Source organism: Diaporthe batatas (genome assembly GCF_019321695.1).
Source record: "Diaporthe batatas strain CRI 302-4 chromosome Unknown Contig00004, whole genome shotgun sequence".
NCBI classification, from domain to species: Eukaryota; Fungi; Ascomycota; class Sordariomycetes; order Diaporthales; family Diaporthaceae; genus Diaporthe; species Diaporthe batatas.
Genome location: NW_025408551.1, coordinates 541,585 through 559,088, shown reverse-complemented (window position 1 = coordinate 559,088; position 17,504 = coordinate 541,585). Strand labels below are relative to the sequence as shown.

Below are 17,504 nucleotides of genomic sequence, written 5' to 3'. Positions count from 1 at the left end.
TGTCCAGCCGCCTTTCTGCCTCTGACATGGGTAAGAGTCCCAATTAATCAAGCTTTGGAGGCTCGTCGTCTCCATCCTCCTCGTACAACTTCCTCAACGCGGGCAGGAACAGCGCAGCCTTCTTAAAATCCCCCAGCTTGACGCACATTTGGTCAAAAGCCAAGAGGACAACCTGGTCTTTCACAGGGGCGCCTTCGCCACCTCCCGATGTGTTTGCGATCTTGGGGTACCTCTGCGAGAAATGCGTCAGTAGCACCCTCCTGGCCCTCATGTCCTTCGCCACGCCGAGCGCCTCGCTCATGGTACAGTGTTTCTTGGACAGCGCGTCATCCACCAGCTCGTCGTCCAATGTCGACTCGTGGATAAGTAGGGTGCAGTCCCTCGCGATCTCGGCAAATACCGATGACGGCCGGCAGTCGCCGCTGTACGCGATCCTCAGCCCTGACGGCCATGTGAACACACAAGCCAACGCGCCGTGGCAATGTTCGACGCGCGCAGCATCGATGCGCGTAATGCCGAACTCACGCGTGATACCCGGGGTACAGATCCAGGGCTCCTGCTTGGATTCTGCCTTGGGGCGGCCTTTGATCTCCACCAGGCACAGACGATCGAAGCCGAAGTCCTCGATGTAGGCATACTCGCGCAGCCAATCGAGCATATTCACGTGGGACGCAACAGCGATGCGCGTTCCGCTGGTGGCTTCGTTCCAGGCCTTGATGAAACTGGCCGTACCAAGGTGGTGGTCTGCGTGCAGGTGGCTGATCCAGATGGCCTTGAGGTCGCGGAGGATCTCGTCCGCGCCGTCGTAGCCGTACATGCGGCGAAGCTGGCCGAGGGTATTCTCACCACAGTCGAACAAGTAACTGCCGTAGCCAGGCACCCGGATCAAGGTCGCGGAGACGTTGCGGTACTTGGATGGCAGTGCAGATCCCGTACCGAGTGGGATGATCTCGGTGTCGCGGTTTGGAATGTCCTTCTCGGATTCCTCGATCTCCTCTAGGAATTTGGTATCGGAAAGTGTTGTTTTCGCTTCATCTGCTAGCTTCTGGACCTCTTTGTCCATGTCGCTAGCGACACTCAATGTGTCCATTGGGGGGAATGATTCCTCGTCTTGGAATACTAGACGTGGGGCCAGTTGCACCTTGGCGCCTGGGCTTGCCGTCACAAAGACCTCTGACGCTTCAGCCTTGCTCTCGTTGCTGTAGACGGGCAAGGGAAATCTATCGGGGTCGATCTGGTGAGACTTGATCGAGTTGCCCGCCGCACCCTCCATGGAGATGTAATTGGGACTGATACCTGGTGCAAAGACGTTATGTCTGACTGCCTGATGGGCCTTCATGTAGTCTCGTATCCGTTGGTCCTGGGCGACATTTGGTCCCAACATCCAATACATAATATCGACATTCTTGACGAGCGACTCGGTGGTCCACTCGGGCCGGGCCAAGAACGGCTCTACGTAGGACAGGTCAGGGAGATCGATCACGGCAAAGCCGCGACCTTCAATTGTGGGCTCGATGCACATCTCCGGAGTCACATCCACTCCACCAGCGCCCTTGACCGTCTCGCCGGCAGTAAGCTTGCTGAAGTCAGGCTTGGCTACTCCGAGTCTGAGTGCTTCCTGGAGTTTGAATTTTCCCCTTCGAGGTTGCTGCAGGACAATGTATGACAAGGACTGTTTCGAAGGTGATGTAGGAGGTAACTGTGTTATCTTGGTTGCCGGCCATGGAGTGCGCGTGAACACCGGGATGTCTGGAACGGAGCCATCATCTCCCGGCATGGGCCCATCGTAGTTGGTGATCTTGCCGTCCGGACCCTTGACGAATATTTTGGCCGGAAGCTTCACCTTGTGCAACGTTGTCCCCACGAGGGCGTCCAGTTGCCAATCTGACTCGAACATGTGGCCGACGACAGACTGGACGATCTTGCGATTCTCCTCCAGCTGGTTTTCATCTAGGTTTTGCTTGCTCGGCCGGCCGTCCTCTTGGGCGAGCATGTCGTCGTGGCTTCTCTTACGACCCTGAGACTTGGGCTGACCTTCTGGCTTCACCGAGACAGACCAGACCCTGACATTGGCGTCCTCGAAGTCCGGTGCTCTTTGCCCGGGGGTTTCTTGCGCCGGCTTATGGTTTAACTCATGGACCTCGAGCGGCAAGCCTTTTCGGAAGATGAATCTTCGTGCGGTAGCGAGGACCTGTGTGATGTTTTCGGCGGCGTATATCTTCAGACTCGGGATCAAGGACAGCCCTTGGTCCTTCTTCTTCTTCATTTTCTTTTTACTGTCTTCCGGTGCCGCTCGTAGGGCGATGACGTCGGCAATAGTAAGGATCATGCCCAACAGACCACCGGCGTTGCCCCAGGACACGGGCCCGGTGATGAACAGCTCGTCCAGCTTGCTAACCCCGATTTTCCGCTGGTTCATTATGCGCTGCGTGCCCTCGCAGATGTGGCCGAATATATATCGGCGGTTGTCGAAGTGAAGAAGCACGCACGCCCCCGGCGTGTCAGCCGTGGGGGTGGCCACGATCTGCACCCAGCTCAGCATTGGTTTTGTCTTGGTGCCGGGCTTGTCGACCAAAGTATGGCGGTGGTTTGCGGGCAACAGGGCCTGCCCGTTTGATCTGTAAAGCAGCAGCGAGTGAGGCTGCGCTCCCCAGCGACCGAACCGAAAGATCCTCGGGTTTCCAGTGGGTATCTTTTGAACCAGAACGTTGGGGCCGAACAAACCCGGAGGGACTATTGCTTTGCGCGAGGTCGATGCGCCGGGAGTGCTGGCCGACCGAGAGCGTCGCGATGGTGTCGAATAATAACGTAGCGGAGTCCTACGGCAGGAATTGCGCAGGTAAGACAAATTCGACATTGCCCTTCATGCTAGGCGGCCATCTTTACCTGACAGATGAGCACAAGGCCAAACGGTAGGCTGCAGATTGTGAGTGTCGCCGGTTGACTCGACCGGCCTCTCTGTAAATTGATGTCACTCCGAAAAATCCTTATCTTATCGGCACGCCCAGCTGCGGCCCGCAAGCAGCTGGCCCCCAGCTGGTCGCCCTTGGATATGAGCCTCCTCCTACCTAAGTAAGTACTTAAGTACCTAGGAACTTAGATACCTAAGTACTTAAGTATATTCCCTCCTGTCAGGAGTCTATTATCGGATTCAATATTGCGAGAAAAGAATTCACAAGGTCTTTATTGATGAGTCTTAGAATGAGCGCCCGATATTTCCGTTGGCGCAGGGACTTGTTTCAATGTTCCAAAGTGCCCAACCGAGCATCTTCTGCCATGGTGTCCTGCAAGACTGCCTAGGTACTGCTGTGCGTGGAACACCGCGCAATCAATGTGCAATTCATGACACAAGTCCAAATAACACCGGCGGGGAATCATGGTGCCAGCGTGAAGCTACATAGTGAGCAATCAATGAGCAGAGCACAAGGAGGAATGGCAGGCCAGATCGTGATAGTGAAGGTCGTTTCGCGGTGTGACGACGGGGAATTTCACATGAACATTAATGCTCCAAGGTTCCAAGATTAACTCGTGGCCGCCCTTCCATACAATCAAGTTGGTCCAAATCGACTAGAACTGGGACTTGCGACGGCGTGGGTGCAGATCCGTCTGTCTAGGCTTGCTCTCGACCGAGCCCCGGCTCTTCAAGCTGGCTGTGGAGTTCCTCTCCGGGTATCCCGCGAAGCCATTGGCACCGTAAAACGCCACTGCGTGTGCGATACCCTTGCCCATAATCTCAAAGGCCTCCAGCGAGAGGTTGGTGACATTGTCCGCGGCCGAGTGGTAGTTAGGATCGGCCTGGGCCCCGACGACCCCGCCAAACTTCTCAACGTCCTCCTCGGTCTTGATGTCATCTGCCCCGGTGTCCAGTCCTCCAGAGGGGATACCAACATCCAGGAAGGGCCCGTAGTCACTACGGCCGTTGAACTCGGAAGCAGAGTGATTCTGGCCAATGCTGTCGAACCAATCTTCAAACAGTGCCTCGGTAAGGTCAGAGCCAGCCGGGCCGGAGAGCCCGAACTCGCTGCCGTCTCCGTCGTAAATCCCGAGCTTGAAGTTGGGCGAAGCGATCATGTCGAAGTTGAGATACAGCCTGATGCGGGAAAGCTCGGCGGCAGATGTCTTGGTGACATATGACTCTGCTCCGAGGAGGCCTTCCTCCTCGGCAGTCCACCAGCCAAAGCGGACGGCAGGAATGGTGCTCCATCCTCCCTTTGCCAGCTGGATGGCCACCTCAAGGATGCCTGAGGACCCACTACCGTTGTCATTGATGCCACTGCCTTTTGTGAGTGCCCTGCTATGGAGATTGGGGAGACGTACTTCTATACTTACGGACCAGCTGCGACCGAGTCGGAGTGTGCGCCGAGAAAGAGGATATCCGAGGAGTTGGTATGGGCAGTAGTGGCGATCACGTTGTTGCTTCAACAGCAGTCAGCCACCTGTGTATATGTCCAGACTCTCCCAGACCCCAAAGATCTGATTTACCTGTAGACTGTGCTGAAGACAGTGACAATATCTAGGTCACTGGCCAGAGTGGTGTTGCTGTACGACGCAACCAGGGCAAGGCCATCCTCTTGTGACACCGCCGCAGTCGCGACGAACGAGGCGTTCTCTCCACCAAGCGTCCCGGAGTCAAAAAGTCCTGGCAAATTGTTGTAAATGACCGCCGCCACGGCCCCGGACTGACCGGCAAAGTAGGACTTGTCGGCAAAAGTGCAGGTGCCTCTTGAGATAAGAGCAACGGCACCCGATACTTCAGCTGGGAAGTCTTCCTGCGGCAGGTGTCAGCCTTGTCTCGGAACGTTTCTACTCCTCAGGGGCGAGCATACTGCGCTACACCCCAGGTTCGCCACTGGGACAAGAGGGACACCCTCTATACTGATCTCGGGCGAGTATTCAAGGCCAGCAGAGCTGTAGGTGGCGCCGTTGACCGAGAAGTTGGACACTCCCTTCTGCAGCGTGTATTGGAAGGGGTCAAGCTCGACATCGTAATATCCACCGAGCGCCTCGAGCTGCTCGACCAAGTACTTGACGGTGTTGTTGTGTCCCTCGCTGCCGACAACGCGGTTACGACCCTCCGTCGCGTACGCAATGTCTTCGAGGTCTTGGGCGTGACCAAGGAGGCCCTCGATTGTGACGGCGTCCTGCAGGGCTTGCTACAACGGGCCGGCGCGTCAGTATCTTGGTCACCGATTGCATGATCCTAAGAATGACCTACGTCGTCTACCAAATTTCCAGCGGTGCCCTGTCTCTTCACGAGAGGCGGCGAGCCATGGGCCGGCACGAGCAAAACAGCCGGCACCAGGGCCAACAGCTGAGTTGATGGCCTCATTGTTCAGTCGACGACTGGGACTTGCAAGCAGTACAATATGAGGGTCAATGCACCTGGAACTCGCTCGGCAAGGTGATAGGGCGGCAGGGCGGGTGCTCGTGATCCCGTAGACCTTTGGAACTGAGGTGCTTGGCCTCCATATATACCAAGGGATGCATACCTACTTAAGTAGGTACCTAGGGATGTTCGCGCGCAGACCACTTCGGTGAGGAGACATGCCGCCTCTTCCATACTCGCTCGCTCATCATGGCGCCTTATCACGACGGTCCAACAGAGCACGATTGTTGGCAGACGTTCCCACCGAGCACCTTCTGTACGTGGTATGGAGACGCGTCGCCAAGACAACCTTCAGTCTTCTTTTGAGTAGTTATCCCGGACGCCAAGCTTCGTTTCGCTCGCGAGACCCGTCGGCAGGTTGCCACAACTCCATGACCAGGTTGCGCCAGGGCTCTCAATTGGCCAGACCATGCAAGACTACTGATATTGCTGCAGCGGCGGAGCCTTGCTTGCCGCTTATCGTTCTGGTAGCACTCCCACTCTGTACCTGCGTGGCTTCGTGACTTTCGCTGATCGACGGTTACATTGTGCCATCGGACTGCATGTCTTATGAAGCTTGTCATCGTTCATATCATCATCGGGGCCTGGATGAAGGGCGAAAAAAAGCAGGCAAGTTGCCACAAAGGGCCCGCTTCGGACTGTTCACTACTTATGTACTTATGTTTCATATTTACTGCATCACCGCATTTCTTGTCCAGCAACAGGGCTCAGGAGGCACAGGCAGCTCAATTCATCTTCATCACCATCAGGTTTGATTTTCCCTGAGCCATTGCAGTGCATCATTGGTAGTTGCATGTGGGCAATGCAACACTGTTCGACAGTTGATTATGGTGAGACGACCGTTCAAGGCGTTGCACTAATTCCTGCAATCGTTTCAACTAAACTATTTGCTTCTTAATGGTGGCACAGGGAAAGACAGGCAAATCAGGCTGGGGCAGAGTGTAATGCGATTTACATTGGAATTTGACCTGTGTCAACTCCAAGACCTGCCACGGAATCTAGATCCCATCCTTCAGAAGCCAAGTTGGCATTGCTGGCTCTAAGCCTATTTGGTAAGGAGCTCTACGGAGGGCCAGGAAAATTCCAAGTGACGCTGAAAGCCAGGTGCTATTCAGCACAATAGCGAAAAATAGAAAGTATGTTGTGGCTATAGGGGGGGTTCATATTTGCACCTATCCATGTACATCTTCGAAGTCATGACAAGAGCGCTTATTTCGAAATGCTTGGTCAGTGATGATAATCATTGGTATTCTGTATAGTCACCTAGGCATTCTCAGATGACGGATAACTGTGCGGACTTTGGCTAGGTACCCAGGTAATTTAAAATTTGCAATTGAGTGGTGAGTCTTCCCCTTCAGTAGTTGTTGATTTTATATAGCTAACAAAAAGGTTCATAGTACTCGAGGCATGGAGTGCAACACAGCAACAAGCTAATTGAAGAAAGTCCTGCAAGTATTGCCTATATAGATAATGCATGTGCAATAACATTACTGATGAGCTCTTCATGCTCGCATTCGCCCAGATATCCCACGCCGGGGTACCTCCCACTCATACGGCTTGCGTCCATACACGACGTACCTGATGTGTAACTCTGTCAGTTCTGACGCCTGTTGTACTATGGGATGATACAGGTTGACTCACATTGGCCAAGAGAAGTGAAATCTCGTATCCCTCACGTCCTCAGTAGCTGCGCTGACGAACTCATCAATTTCTTGCGGCGTCATACCGAGGGCTCGCAGCAGCTTGAACGAAAGACCGCGGATGCCTCTGTAGATGTTTGTCATTTGCCACTTGCCTAGTTCCTTCAAATGGTGGTCTTCTGGCCATGGGTTGCCTGGAAGTATGCGCCAAGTGAGATGTCAGTACAGAAGGGCAATGCCGGGAAAGCCTTCCGACACTGATCTCACAACCCAGGTTTTAAGCGCCCGGTGTCGGGGCATTGAAACGCACCTGGAAGTAGACCGACCTGCTCCACGACGTCGACGAACCCAATATCAACCATCCATTGCTTGTATTGCTTGGGGGCCTCGGGGTCCCGGCCGACGATAGCGTGCGCCTGAGACATCCGCTGGGACCACGCCTCGAGATTCGTCCCCCTGGTGCTACCATCGTTGCAGACCAGCTTGGTAGTGCTGTCATTGAGCTCCAACCAGCCACCAGGCTCCAGGTTGTCGAAGCATTTCCGGAAGACGGCGGGGAAGTCATCGAAGCAATAGCCAACCATCTTCATGAAGATGAAGTCAAATGGTTCCTGAAAGATCCACTCGTCGTGCTCTGAATCTTCCTTGATGAAAGAACAATTCTCTGGTATCCTAGACGGTTGTATGCGGCTTATATCGGTGCCGGTCACCCTTGATTCTGCTGTTGTTGGGTCAGTCATGTGTCATGATGACTGAGATGGTAATATACGGAATTATCCAAGCCTAAGAATGAAAGAGGGCTATGAAAAGAGGGGTGAATGCTGACGATGCTCCCAGGAGTACTGAATCGCCCAGATACCTGTCCCAGTGGCGATCTCAAGAACGTTCCTCGGGGAGACAACGGGCGCTCGATAGAGTGCCCCTCCATTATACATCCTGAAGACCTTGTGTTGCAGGTCCGCACGGTCTTGTTCCTCAGGGTCGTTGGGGAAAAAGTATCTTGCGGTGGGGTGGTTCTGATAAGTCCTCCCGCTCTCCTCGTCAAACACCGAGTCTGGCTCAATGATTGAGCCCCCGCTGACTATGCGCAGCGCTCTCTCTGGCCTGGAGCCATGTGAAGCACTTAGGACATTCCCATAGTAATATGGTGGCGCTGGCTGCGTGGGTATGGTCCCTTCAGGCTGTGGATATTCCGTGCCTGGGTCACGAACTGACGTCCCAGACGTCCTAGTATTGGGATGGTTCAGCCAACGGCTGGTGCCTGTTGGGTGTGGAATTTCCAACGGGGCGCCACTCCGAGGGTTTGTACCAGTTTCCTGGGCTTCGTGCTGACTCTCAGACCCTTCGCCCCGCCGCCTTTGTGATGAAATCCACTCGCTTGGATACGCGTACTCGTCCATGGCGGCTGGATCTTGGACCGACTTCGTGGTGGGATAAGCACTGGTGAAGCCATTTTCACGAGGAAAGAACCAAGTGAGAACCAAAGCAAGCCCCAGGCCGAAGTGTGGTATATCATATGCCACAGTTGGGGATGGTCAGCTTGCACCGCATCATGCTGCCCGTGAGCGATTTGTGGTCCATTGCGCTGCGCCGCTCACATGCCTCGGCGATCTGCGCCTGGGCCATTCAATTTGTATCTTGTTGGCTTGGCCTACCTGCTAATGGCCTCTGTTCGCATACGTGGCTCCAAAAGGTCATCAGGTCCTTTTGGGGTGGTTCAACTTATTCACCCGTACACTAACCTGTCTTGCCCATGCAGCAGCAGCCCTGTTCTGCACACGCAAAAGAAGCCTCATTATTGATAATTCTGGTACCAGGAGTCAGATTTACTTCAACCTTCTTCAAGGGAAAGAAGAAAAGGAAAATAACAAAAAGTGGCCCCCATGCTTTGCTATCGCACAGCATCTACTGCCTCATATGGCCAGCGTGTGATTGCATGTGCTTTCCAGCAGGAAGATAATCTTCGCTCTGTAGATCGGTTTCTGAGAGATCATATGGGTCCGACAGCTGGATTTGAGCCGTTTGCGGGCGGAACTTGATTCTTTTTACGCATATGTACATATCTCGGTGTACATATAGTAGAATACCTGTCTTGTAAATTCACCACAAGTATTTTCACATGATCAAGATGAAGGAGCAGCACCGGGGGGGCACAGCAGCTGTGGGCATAGCACCAGAATGACAGCCGGAATAGGCACTACCATCAACGCCACCGCCACTGACACCCTCGTAGTTGTGGCCACCCTCAGAACAGTCAGGTGAGAGTGATGATTGCTTCCTGGGACAAGTGGCTAGAAAGCGTGGCTGTTGGTGATGATGAGATCCCAAGTCTTGGTGGAAAGAAAGGTCCCATCACGACCAGTTATATGGTAAAGCCATCACCAACCAGCCTGCCGTCGGCCTCCCCCTGGAAGCTGGGGGAGTAGATGGAATCGTCATGGTATTCTGTTCCGTTTGGTTGGGTCAGTTTTGACGTGGCCGTGTCTGGCTGCATTGCAGGGTATTCTCGGTTGGGCAAGTTTCGGCATGTGGCTATCGTGGAAGCAGCCCTGGCGTGGCCCACCCTGTTGCGCGTCCCGGGAGGCAGGGCCCTGTGTACATCCAAGGAGGCGTGCTCGTTGATGACCAACCCGCGAAAGAGGATAAAATCTGGATTAAGCAAGAGGCGAGAACCAGAATGCCTACTTAACCACCAGGGCACCTAGGTACCCTAGGCACGAGCCCAGCAGGGCAGCGAGATTGATGCTGCGCCAGTCATGTCTGGGCCTTTTTGTTTCTGGCTCATGTGAATGCGAGGGAGCTGACGACACAATGCCTGCAATTTCTGATATGACGACAACGTGCTCTGGCCACGATGTGATGCAAAATACTCGGTGCAGGATAGACTCGGTTCATAGAGTTTGTAGACTGGATGAAGTGCTGTGTGGTGTCCGTCACAGTAGGTAGTCTGTCTACTTGGGTACCTACTTACTTGAGTACCTATGTACCTAGGTACCTGCCTGTTTACTATCATTGCAGGCGAGCAGGGGAGCAGGCCAGCCCCTGCGGAGATCATCATGCTTTGCCTGCCGGGCCTTGGTGGACCCACTAAAAAGTCTGAGTCTTCGAGAGCTTCCCATCTTCACCCCATCCTCGCATTGGTCTCGCCAGTCGAATTGCGCCAGAAAACGGTCATCAACCCTCAAATACACCCAGAATGGCCAAGAGGAAGCGCCAAGCGGTGGCCGAGAGCGAGCCTGCCCAGAAGCCACAGCAGACCAAGAAGATAAAGTCCAGCAATGGCTCCTCGGAAGCAAAGAGCCAACCGCCAAAGAAGACCAAAACACCAAAGCCCGCCAAACCCACAGACACCAGCACCGACAAGTCAGCATCCAAACGCATGAGGTCGCCGGTAACGATACAGATCATAGCAGGCTCCTACGACCGCGTGCTCCACGGCTGCACGGCCACCGTCCAGCCCTCGTCCCAGGCGAGCTTCGCCGACTCCTTCCTCTTCAACGCCCACACCTCGGCCATCCGATGCCTCGCCCTCTCCCCGCCGAGCGCCCCCGTCCCGGGCCAGTCGCAGAAGGTCATGCTCGCCACCGGCAGCACTGACGAGCGCATCAACGTCTACAACCTGTCCGCCCACCCCCCGTCCACCAAGGCCTCGCCGGACCAGGAGCTGCTCTCCACCATCGCCCGCCGGCCCATCCTCGAGAACTCAAAGAACAGGGAGCTGGGCACCCTCATGCACCACTCCAGCACCGTCACCCGCCTCTCCTTCCCCACCCGCTCCAAGCTGCTCTCCAGCTCCGAGGACTCCACCATCGCCGTCACCAGGGTCCGCGACTGGAGCCTGCTGTCCACCATCAAGGCCCCCGTCCCCGCCGTCTCCGGCCGGCCCAGCGGCGACACCGCCCCCATGGGCGGCACCCCGAGCGGCGTCAACGACTTCGCCGTCCACCCCAGCATGAAGGTCATGATCAGCGTCAGCAAGGGCGAGCGCTGCATGCGCCTGTGGAACCTCGTCACCGGCAAGAAGGCCGGCGTCCTCGACTTCGGCAGGGCCGTGCTGCAGGAGATCGGGGAGGGCCGCCACTCCACCGGCGAGGGGAGGAGGGTCGTCTGGGGCACCAGCGCGGACTCGGGCGACGAGTTCGCCGTCGGCTTCGACCGCGACGTGCTGGTCTTTGGCATGGACAGCAAGGTCAGGTGCAGGGTCATGCCCGACGCCAGGACCAAGATCCACGAGTTCCACTACGTCAGGCTGGGCGGCGACTCGGAGGACACGGTCTTTGCCGTGTCGACCGAGGACGGCAGGCTGCTGTTCTTCTCGACCAGGGTCGAGGACCTGGAACAGCCAGGGGCCGCCGAGGGCAAGGCCGCGCCCCTGCCGCGGGCGAGGCTGCTCGCAGAGGTCGGGGGCAAGGCTGCTGGCGTCACGGGCAGGGTCAAGGACTTCAAGATCATGCGGTCGGATGACGCCCCGGGCGTGTGGTTCGTCGTGGCTGCCAGCAGCGACGGGAAGCTCAGGCTGTGGGAGCTGTCGCAGGACGAGCTGAAGCCGCGGGGTGGCAAAGGGGCACCGCAGGCTGGCAAGCTACTCGGGACCCACGATACCCAGAACAGGATCACGTGCGTGGAGGCATTTGTCATGATACCCCGGCCGGAAGGCGTTGAGGAGAGCGAGGATGAGCTCCAGGAGGAGGAGGAGGAAGATGACGCAGATAGCGATGATGAATAAGCCAGCAATTGAAGACAGCGTTTGCATACCTTCTGATCACACACCCTCCTCGATAGATGCGAGTGGTGATCACCGTCGACCTCTTGTGATGATCTGGGAAAAGTGGAAAAATAAGCCAACCAAGGCATACCCAACACTAACCACCCAGCTGCTCCGAATTACGGCAAAGCGTTTTTGTTCACCCGCAGCAACACGTGGTAACTGAGGCTCTGCCCATTCAGTGTACTGGTCTTTGACGACCACAATGCAATTTGTACTTTTTAAGTGTAGCCAAACTCTACCATAATACTAGCAGCCGGCAATCCAGATATGTCAGAGCCAGCCAGGAACCAACCCATGAGTGGGCGTACAGCAACGCCAACCGGTCGCATCTATTTCAGCCCACCCCATCTACCACGACCGGCTGCTGACCTGTTCAGAGCCAGCCGCCTGCCGATGTTGCCAAAGCAGACACAGCTGCAGAACAGCACGCTTAGCACCCAGATCCCCGTCTCTATGGTCTTCTGGGTAGCCAGTCCGCCGAGCATCAGCGGTTCGCCACCGGCGCTGCCCGTGTGGTTCCGGCTGAGAAACTCTGACGAGAACCCAGAAGGTGCAGGGACGATATCTGGGTTGAGCCCGACCAGGACGACCGAGCCGGCCCAGGCCACAGCGGCGGACAGCAGGAACCCTGATTTTGACCTGTCAATCAGGTACCACAGGAATGGGTTGGCCATGAACAGGGTCATGGAGACCTGCATCGTGGATGCCCATGGAACTTTTCTCTGTAGAGATGTTAGCTCTCCGCCCAGCCGAGTGCTGCCGAAAGTGTGCAGGAGGGCAGGAGGGCGTAGACTTACGATGGCGAAGACAATGCCCACAAAGGCGCCAACACCACGGACGACAAGAGCCCAGTCGGTGCCCGGCCCTTCCCCCCCGTCTTCGAAATCGTCCTCGTGCTCGTCTCTTGACTTCTCGAATGCCTGCTCCCATTTCCCGTCAAACCAAGGGAGCAGGCTGCCCAGGGCGACGCCGAAGACACCCCAGCAGGCGAGGTATGCGGAGTTATAGCGGTGCCTTATGATGCCCTCGACGGGGAACGATGCCCACTGCTGCTCCGTGGACAGGCGCGACAGGATAGCGCCGTAGCCCAGCCCCAGCACGAAGAGGAAGGTGGTCCGGAGCGCGAGTGACAGGGCCGCCTGTGTCGGGGAGGGCTGCTGCTGCTGCTGCTGCTGGAGCGAGCTGCCCGGGCGTGCGGGCAGGGCCGAGGACCTCCGCCTCTTGAGCAGGGAGGAGCGGTCCTTGACCAGCCTGTATATGCTCTCGTCGACGGAGCCCCTGGCGGGGGTGGCGGGGGTCTCGGCGCCGGTGCCCCAGGGGGTGTCCGGGGGCTCGGAGCCGTAGACATTGTCGCCTGGCGGGTAGCCCGAGACGTTGTGCGAGTATATGCCGGCGAGGGTGGAGCTGGTCAGGTTCTTGTAGGAGGCGGCGCGGCTGATGGAGTCCCCCGCGGGCCCAGCGAAGGCGCGCGGGTCGAGCAGGGAGGAGGGCGGGCCGTGGCTGCCGGCGGTGGTGCTCGCGTTGGTGCTCGCGTTCGGGATCGCGTTGTTGGAGGACGGGCTGGGCGGGGCGGAGTCGTCGTCCGGCGGGGTAGGGCTCATCAGGCCGAGCTCAAAGGGCCGGCGGGGGATGGGCCGGAAGAGCTGTGGGCCGCCGTCTTCCGACATGGTGGTGTGTGGGCGTCTCTTTGGAAGGGTGTGGTGACGGGTTGGAAAACGCGTGCGGCGGAGTCGTGAGGAAGAGATGGGATGGCTGGGATGGCTGGGAAGGCTGGGAAGAAGCGTGCTCGTGTTCGTACAATGTTGTGTGTCTCGTTGTGCTGTGTCTGTGTCGTCGACGTTCTTTGAAGCTATGCCTATCTCGTCATGCCAGCGCCAATGCAGATACTAGCCGGGTTTTGTTAGCTGAGGTGGTGAGGGTGAGGGGGCCCGAGGACTCAGGTGTGTCAGGTGCTGGAGAGGCTGAGAGGGTGGCGCGGGGAAAAGACGTCGAGGTAAGGAATGCTTGGTGACTGACTGACTGGCTGGCTGGCTGGCAGTGTCGAAGCCCAACCGGGCTCAACAATTTGGAGGGGAGAGATAGCTTTGGGGGAGGAGGTGGGCTGGTGGGCTGGTGTGGGCCCGCAGGTCAGGCCAGGATGGATGGATGGACGGATGGATCGAAGACAAGACGAGGAAACACGCGAGCCAAATGGGAATTGGAATGGACCGACCAAGGGATGGCCATAAGAGTCAAGCAAACTGCCGGCGGCCACGGAGAGGACGAACCCTCTCTTGTCGCTTGCGGGTTGCAGTGCAGTGGTGCGTCTGCGCATGCACGCCCCGCTCCGCAGGGCTGCGTGCACTCGAGAGACTGGTCAGTCAATCAGCCGGTCATCAGAACTGGCGAGGCGGGAATTTCACATGCCACTCGATTCCCTGCGCGCTGCACTCGGCAGGTGTAGTCCTGGCAGTCAAGCAGTGTACGACACAGTATGCAGTACATGTTGGTGGCATGGTTTATGCGATGCCATGCATGCATGCCATTGGCAATGGAACGCCCGTCTTCACCAAACCCACTCACGGGGTCAGCCAGCCCAGGCCGGGGCCGAGACGGGGCTGGCGGGCCAGAAAGGGGTGGCAAGGAGGCCTTGGGCTCAGCTCAGGCCTGTCCCGTGTGTCTGTTCTGATTTCGCATGTGATGTGCTGGGGGTCGCATTCAGCCCTTTCTGATTTGCCCACCCCGGATTCCAGGCGCCCAGGGGGTGGGAAGGGCTGGAAGGGGGGCTCCCGAGACCCACAGCGCTAAGAACCACCCGAGTCAGACGTCCCTGGTTTTCCTTAGTTCCTTGGTTCTTCTTTTTGGCCTGCTTGGATTCAAGATTCGGGCCTGCAGACTACATCGTCAGCCGACGTGCAGCAACGTGCAGCAAGGGCGGGTCAAGACACCACACTGCACCGCACTGCACTGCACAGGCAAGATCGCTTGATGAGATCGAAGTCAACCTTGTTGCGAAATCCTCAGGTAAACCCCAAAAAATCCCCGCGCCAAACACGCCAATTAATAAATATCGTGGTCAACCCAGGCTGTGTGTGAGGCTGGATAGCCCTTGTCAGCAATCTGCTACCCTCTCTTCTTGAGCTGTATGTCTTGTAAGCGTCTAGAGCCATGATCTGCTCCTCAGACTCCCCGTCGACGTAGAGCTGTCCGGACATATCCTGCCGCGAGGCCTGCGAGTTCGGGTACATATACGGGCCCCAGGTCACCACGGCCCTCAAGACGCACGTGTCGTCCTGGATCACGTCGAGTACGGCCCCTCGGCGGTGATGGTGTCCCTCGCGTTCTCGGCCCGCTTGGCCTCGCATCGCTTCGACATAGTGCCACGTCTGACGACCTCACTGCATGTGCATGGCACGGCCTCGAGGTGGGCTAGAACACCGGGCCGGCTGCGGCAACGGTGTCAAACCTCATATTTGTTACTGCCGGCTATGTGTCTGTGAAATTTGATGGGGCAGTGCTAAGTTTGAATTTTCAGGAAATGGATTCTACTATATTGAGTGAGCGATTGCAGCTAGGTGCAGAGTGTCTGTTATGCTTTGTATAGGAACCAAGCTCGCCTCGTCCCACCAACGGGACCATCTTGTCACCATACTTACCCTGGGGTATATCCCATCTCCTAAATACCTCGACCAAGAAAAAACTACACACTTGTGTACCCACAGTGAAACTATTGCTGATCAATAAACATGTCTTGTCAGGTATGTCTGGTTCGGAAGAGCTGATTGTTGTACAACAAGCCACGGGTTATGGTTGTGGAATCCTTCGGATACCTAGGTAACCTTACACGAGAGGCGTTCCTTTTTCGTATTGAACAGACATTCCCCTTACAAATCCAACACAAGAGACAGAACATCGCAGCTGCTTATCTAGGATGCCACTGTGGAAGGGGGCCTCTCGATGGGGCTTGGCCACGGGAGACTCCTCCCCGAGGTACGAACAACCATTGTTGGAATGTAACCCGGGGCTGAAGGCAGGTATCACACAAGGCGGGCGACAAGTTGTAGGGATCTATACGTTCCCTTTTAGGAGAGTGGAGTCATTTTTCTTTATGAGCTTTGTTAGATATCTTGGAAGTTGTTCGTTTTGCCTGGCACTGCGTACGGGGCCAATTGGAAGTATGATGTTAAGTCCAAGGAGACACGCTGTGTGGTATGAGGCGCCAGCCATAATAGTGATGGATGCAACATCAAATAAACCCAAATAGATCTTCTCGATTGAATCGATTCGCCAAGAATAAATAAAAAACGAAGCTCCCCGTCTATGACATCAACATTTTGGGGGCAACACACAGCCATCTCTCATCAGAAGCATCCACCCTACAGATGGCTCGGAACTTACTCCGTGCCATGAATCATGCCGAGCTGAAATACACAGGACCAGAGCCCATTGTTATCAGAAATTTCGAGGAGAACTTGTCAGATAGATGCTAAATTCGGGGTTTGATTTGGGAGGCCGGAAACATGTGATACGTCCCCGATGTGGCTTTACTTATATTTCAGATGTCGGTTCGGCAAGTGGGAGAGTATGGGACCCGCTGAGGATCTCTTGAATCCACCATAAGAGCTTAACAACAGGACCAAGAGACGCGTAAGGGCTTAGCCGCACGCCCATAGTGGAGTGATGCATTGGGATTGCAAGCTTGAGTCTTTTCCCTTACATTCGGGACATGGATATCACAGATCCTGCACTGTTTACTTGTAGTGAGGCACACTTGCAAAAACTTTAGAAGCTTGGCTGTAATGACGCCTCAGAAAGTTTGTCGTGTAGTTGTGCTTGAGATATTTGGGTGAGGCGGAACTGGAATACGACCAGCTCATTCCGTAATTATTGACTATCAAATGCCAATTGATGTTCAGAACTTGAAGAGCTTGCCCGAGCTGTGTTGATCATCGAACAGTCGCAAAACTTCCTGTAGTAACGGCAGAACGGCACCTCTGACTGAGAAATTGCAGGGGCTGTAGTCGGAATTGTCTGAATTCGATGGCATCTGTTGTGTCATTTTGAGATGTGCAGACAACTAAGAGTGTGCTAGCCATGGCACAGTAGTTTATACAAAGTTGTGCCCTAAGCTATCCTCACCTGGGCAATTCCTAGGCTTCTACCCCACGACTAGCCAAGCGCACGCAGTCTGAACAGTTGAATACAGTAACTACGGGCGGTCGTCTAGATTCGGTATATTGACCGTTGGAGCCTCCTGAAAGCCCGCAGGCATGGTTGATTTTGGTTCAGGATAACGTGTGCGACACATGCTGCCTGTCAGAGTATTGAGTCCGTCTTCCTACACTTGCTTCTCCGCGAAGTAGACTGAGCGTATAGTGCCGAGCAGTTACCAAAGCTTTGTCTTCAACACATTGGCTCAATGGGTGATCGGATACAAGCAGGGGCATGTGGTCTCTTTTCTATTCAAGTGTGCCTACCTCAGGGTAAGTAGTTAAGTAAGTATGTGGCACCTTCATACAGTGGTAAACTCAAGACTCGGCATTTTTCTAAAAGTAGAAGAAAAAAACCTAAAATCAGGAGCATATAGGAGTGATCTTGTGTATAGATAGGATGGGCTCTCGTTGTTTCATACCCCCTCTATTCTTGGGATTAATTCTTTTTGGACCTTGCTTGAACAGCTTAAAGCCATGTAAAGCTTTCAACGCTCTTCCGCTTGCAGTAGACTTGACTT

At 55.5% G+C, this 17,504-nt stretch overlaps 4 protein-coding genes across 4 annotated transcripts; 1 reads left to right on the top strand and 3 right to left on the bottom strand.

The window, feature by feature from the left end:
* Nucleotides 1-43: 43 nt before the first annotated feature.
* Nucleotides 44-5,329, bottom strand: KVR01_004098 (uncharacterized protein; the record flags this gene model as incomplete). The annotated part of the gene is made up of 6 exons (XM_044789248.1): nt 44-2,733; nt 3,585-4,273; nt 4,330-4,416; nt 4,483-4,769; nt 4,827-5,153; nt 5,216-5,329. 6 exons carry the CDS (start codon nt 5,327-5,329, stop codon nt 44-46), a joined length of 4,194 nt encoding a protein of 1,397 aa, XP_044646262.1.
* Nucleotides 5,330-7,023: 1,694 nt separating this feature from the next.
* Nucleotides 7,024-9,020, bottom strand: KVR01_004341 (uncharacterized protein; the record flags this gene model as incomplete). The annotated part of the gene is made up of 5 exons (XM_044794928.1): nt 7,024-7,220; nt 7,337-7,394; nt 7,431-7,747; nt 7,853-8,103; nt 8,953-9,020. 5 exons carry the CDS (start codon nt 9,018-9,020, stop codon nt 7,024-7,026), a joined length of 891 nt encoding a protein of 296 aa, XP_044646505.1.
* A 937-nt stretch (nt 9,021-9,957) lies between these two features.
* KVR01_004448 (uncharacterized protein) lies at nt 9,958-14,196 on the bottom strand. Its single transcript, XM_044786149.1, has 3 exons — nt 13,815-14,196; nt 12,592-13,680; nt 9,958-12,516 (listed from the first exon to the last, which is right to left on the bottom strand). The coding sequence occupies exons 1-3, from the start codon at nt 14,106-14,108 to the stop codon at nt 12,124-12,126; spliced, it is 1,776 nt and encodes a 591-aa protein (XP_044646612.1). The 5' UTR covers nt 14,109-14,196; the 3' UTR covers nt 9,958-12,123.
* KVR01_004217 (uncharacterized protein) lies at nt 10,223-11,752 on the top strand (the record flags this gene model as incomplete). Its single annotated transcript, XM_044786436.1, has 1 exon — nt 10,223-11,752. The coding sequence occupies one exon, from the start codon at nt 10,223-10,225 to the stop codon at nt 11,750-11,752; it is 1,530 nt and encodes a 509-aa protein (XP_044646381.1).
* Nucleotides 14,197-17,504: the final 3,308 nt, after the last annotated feature.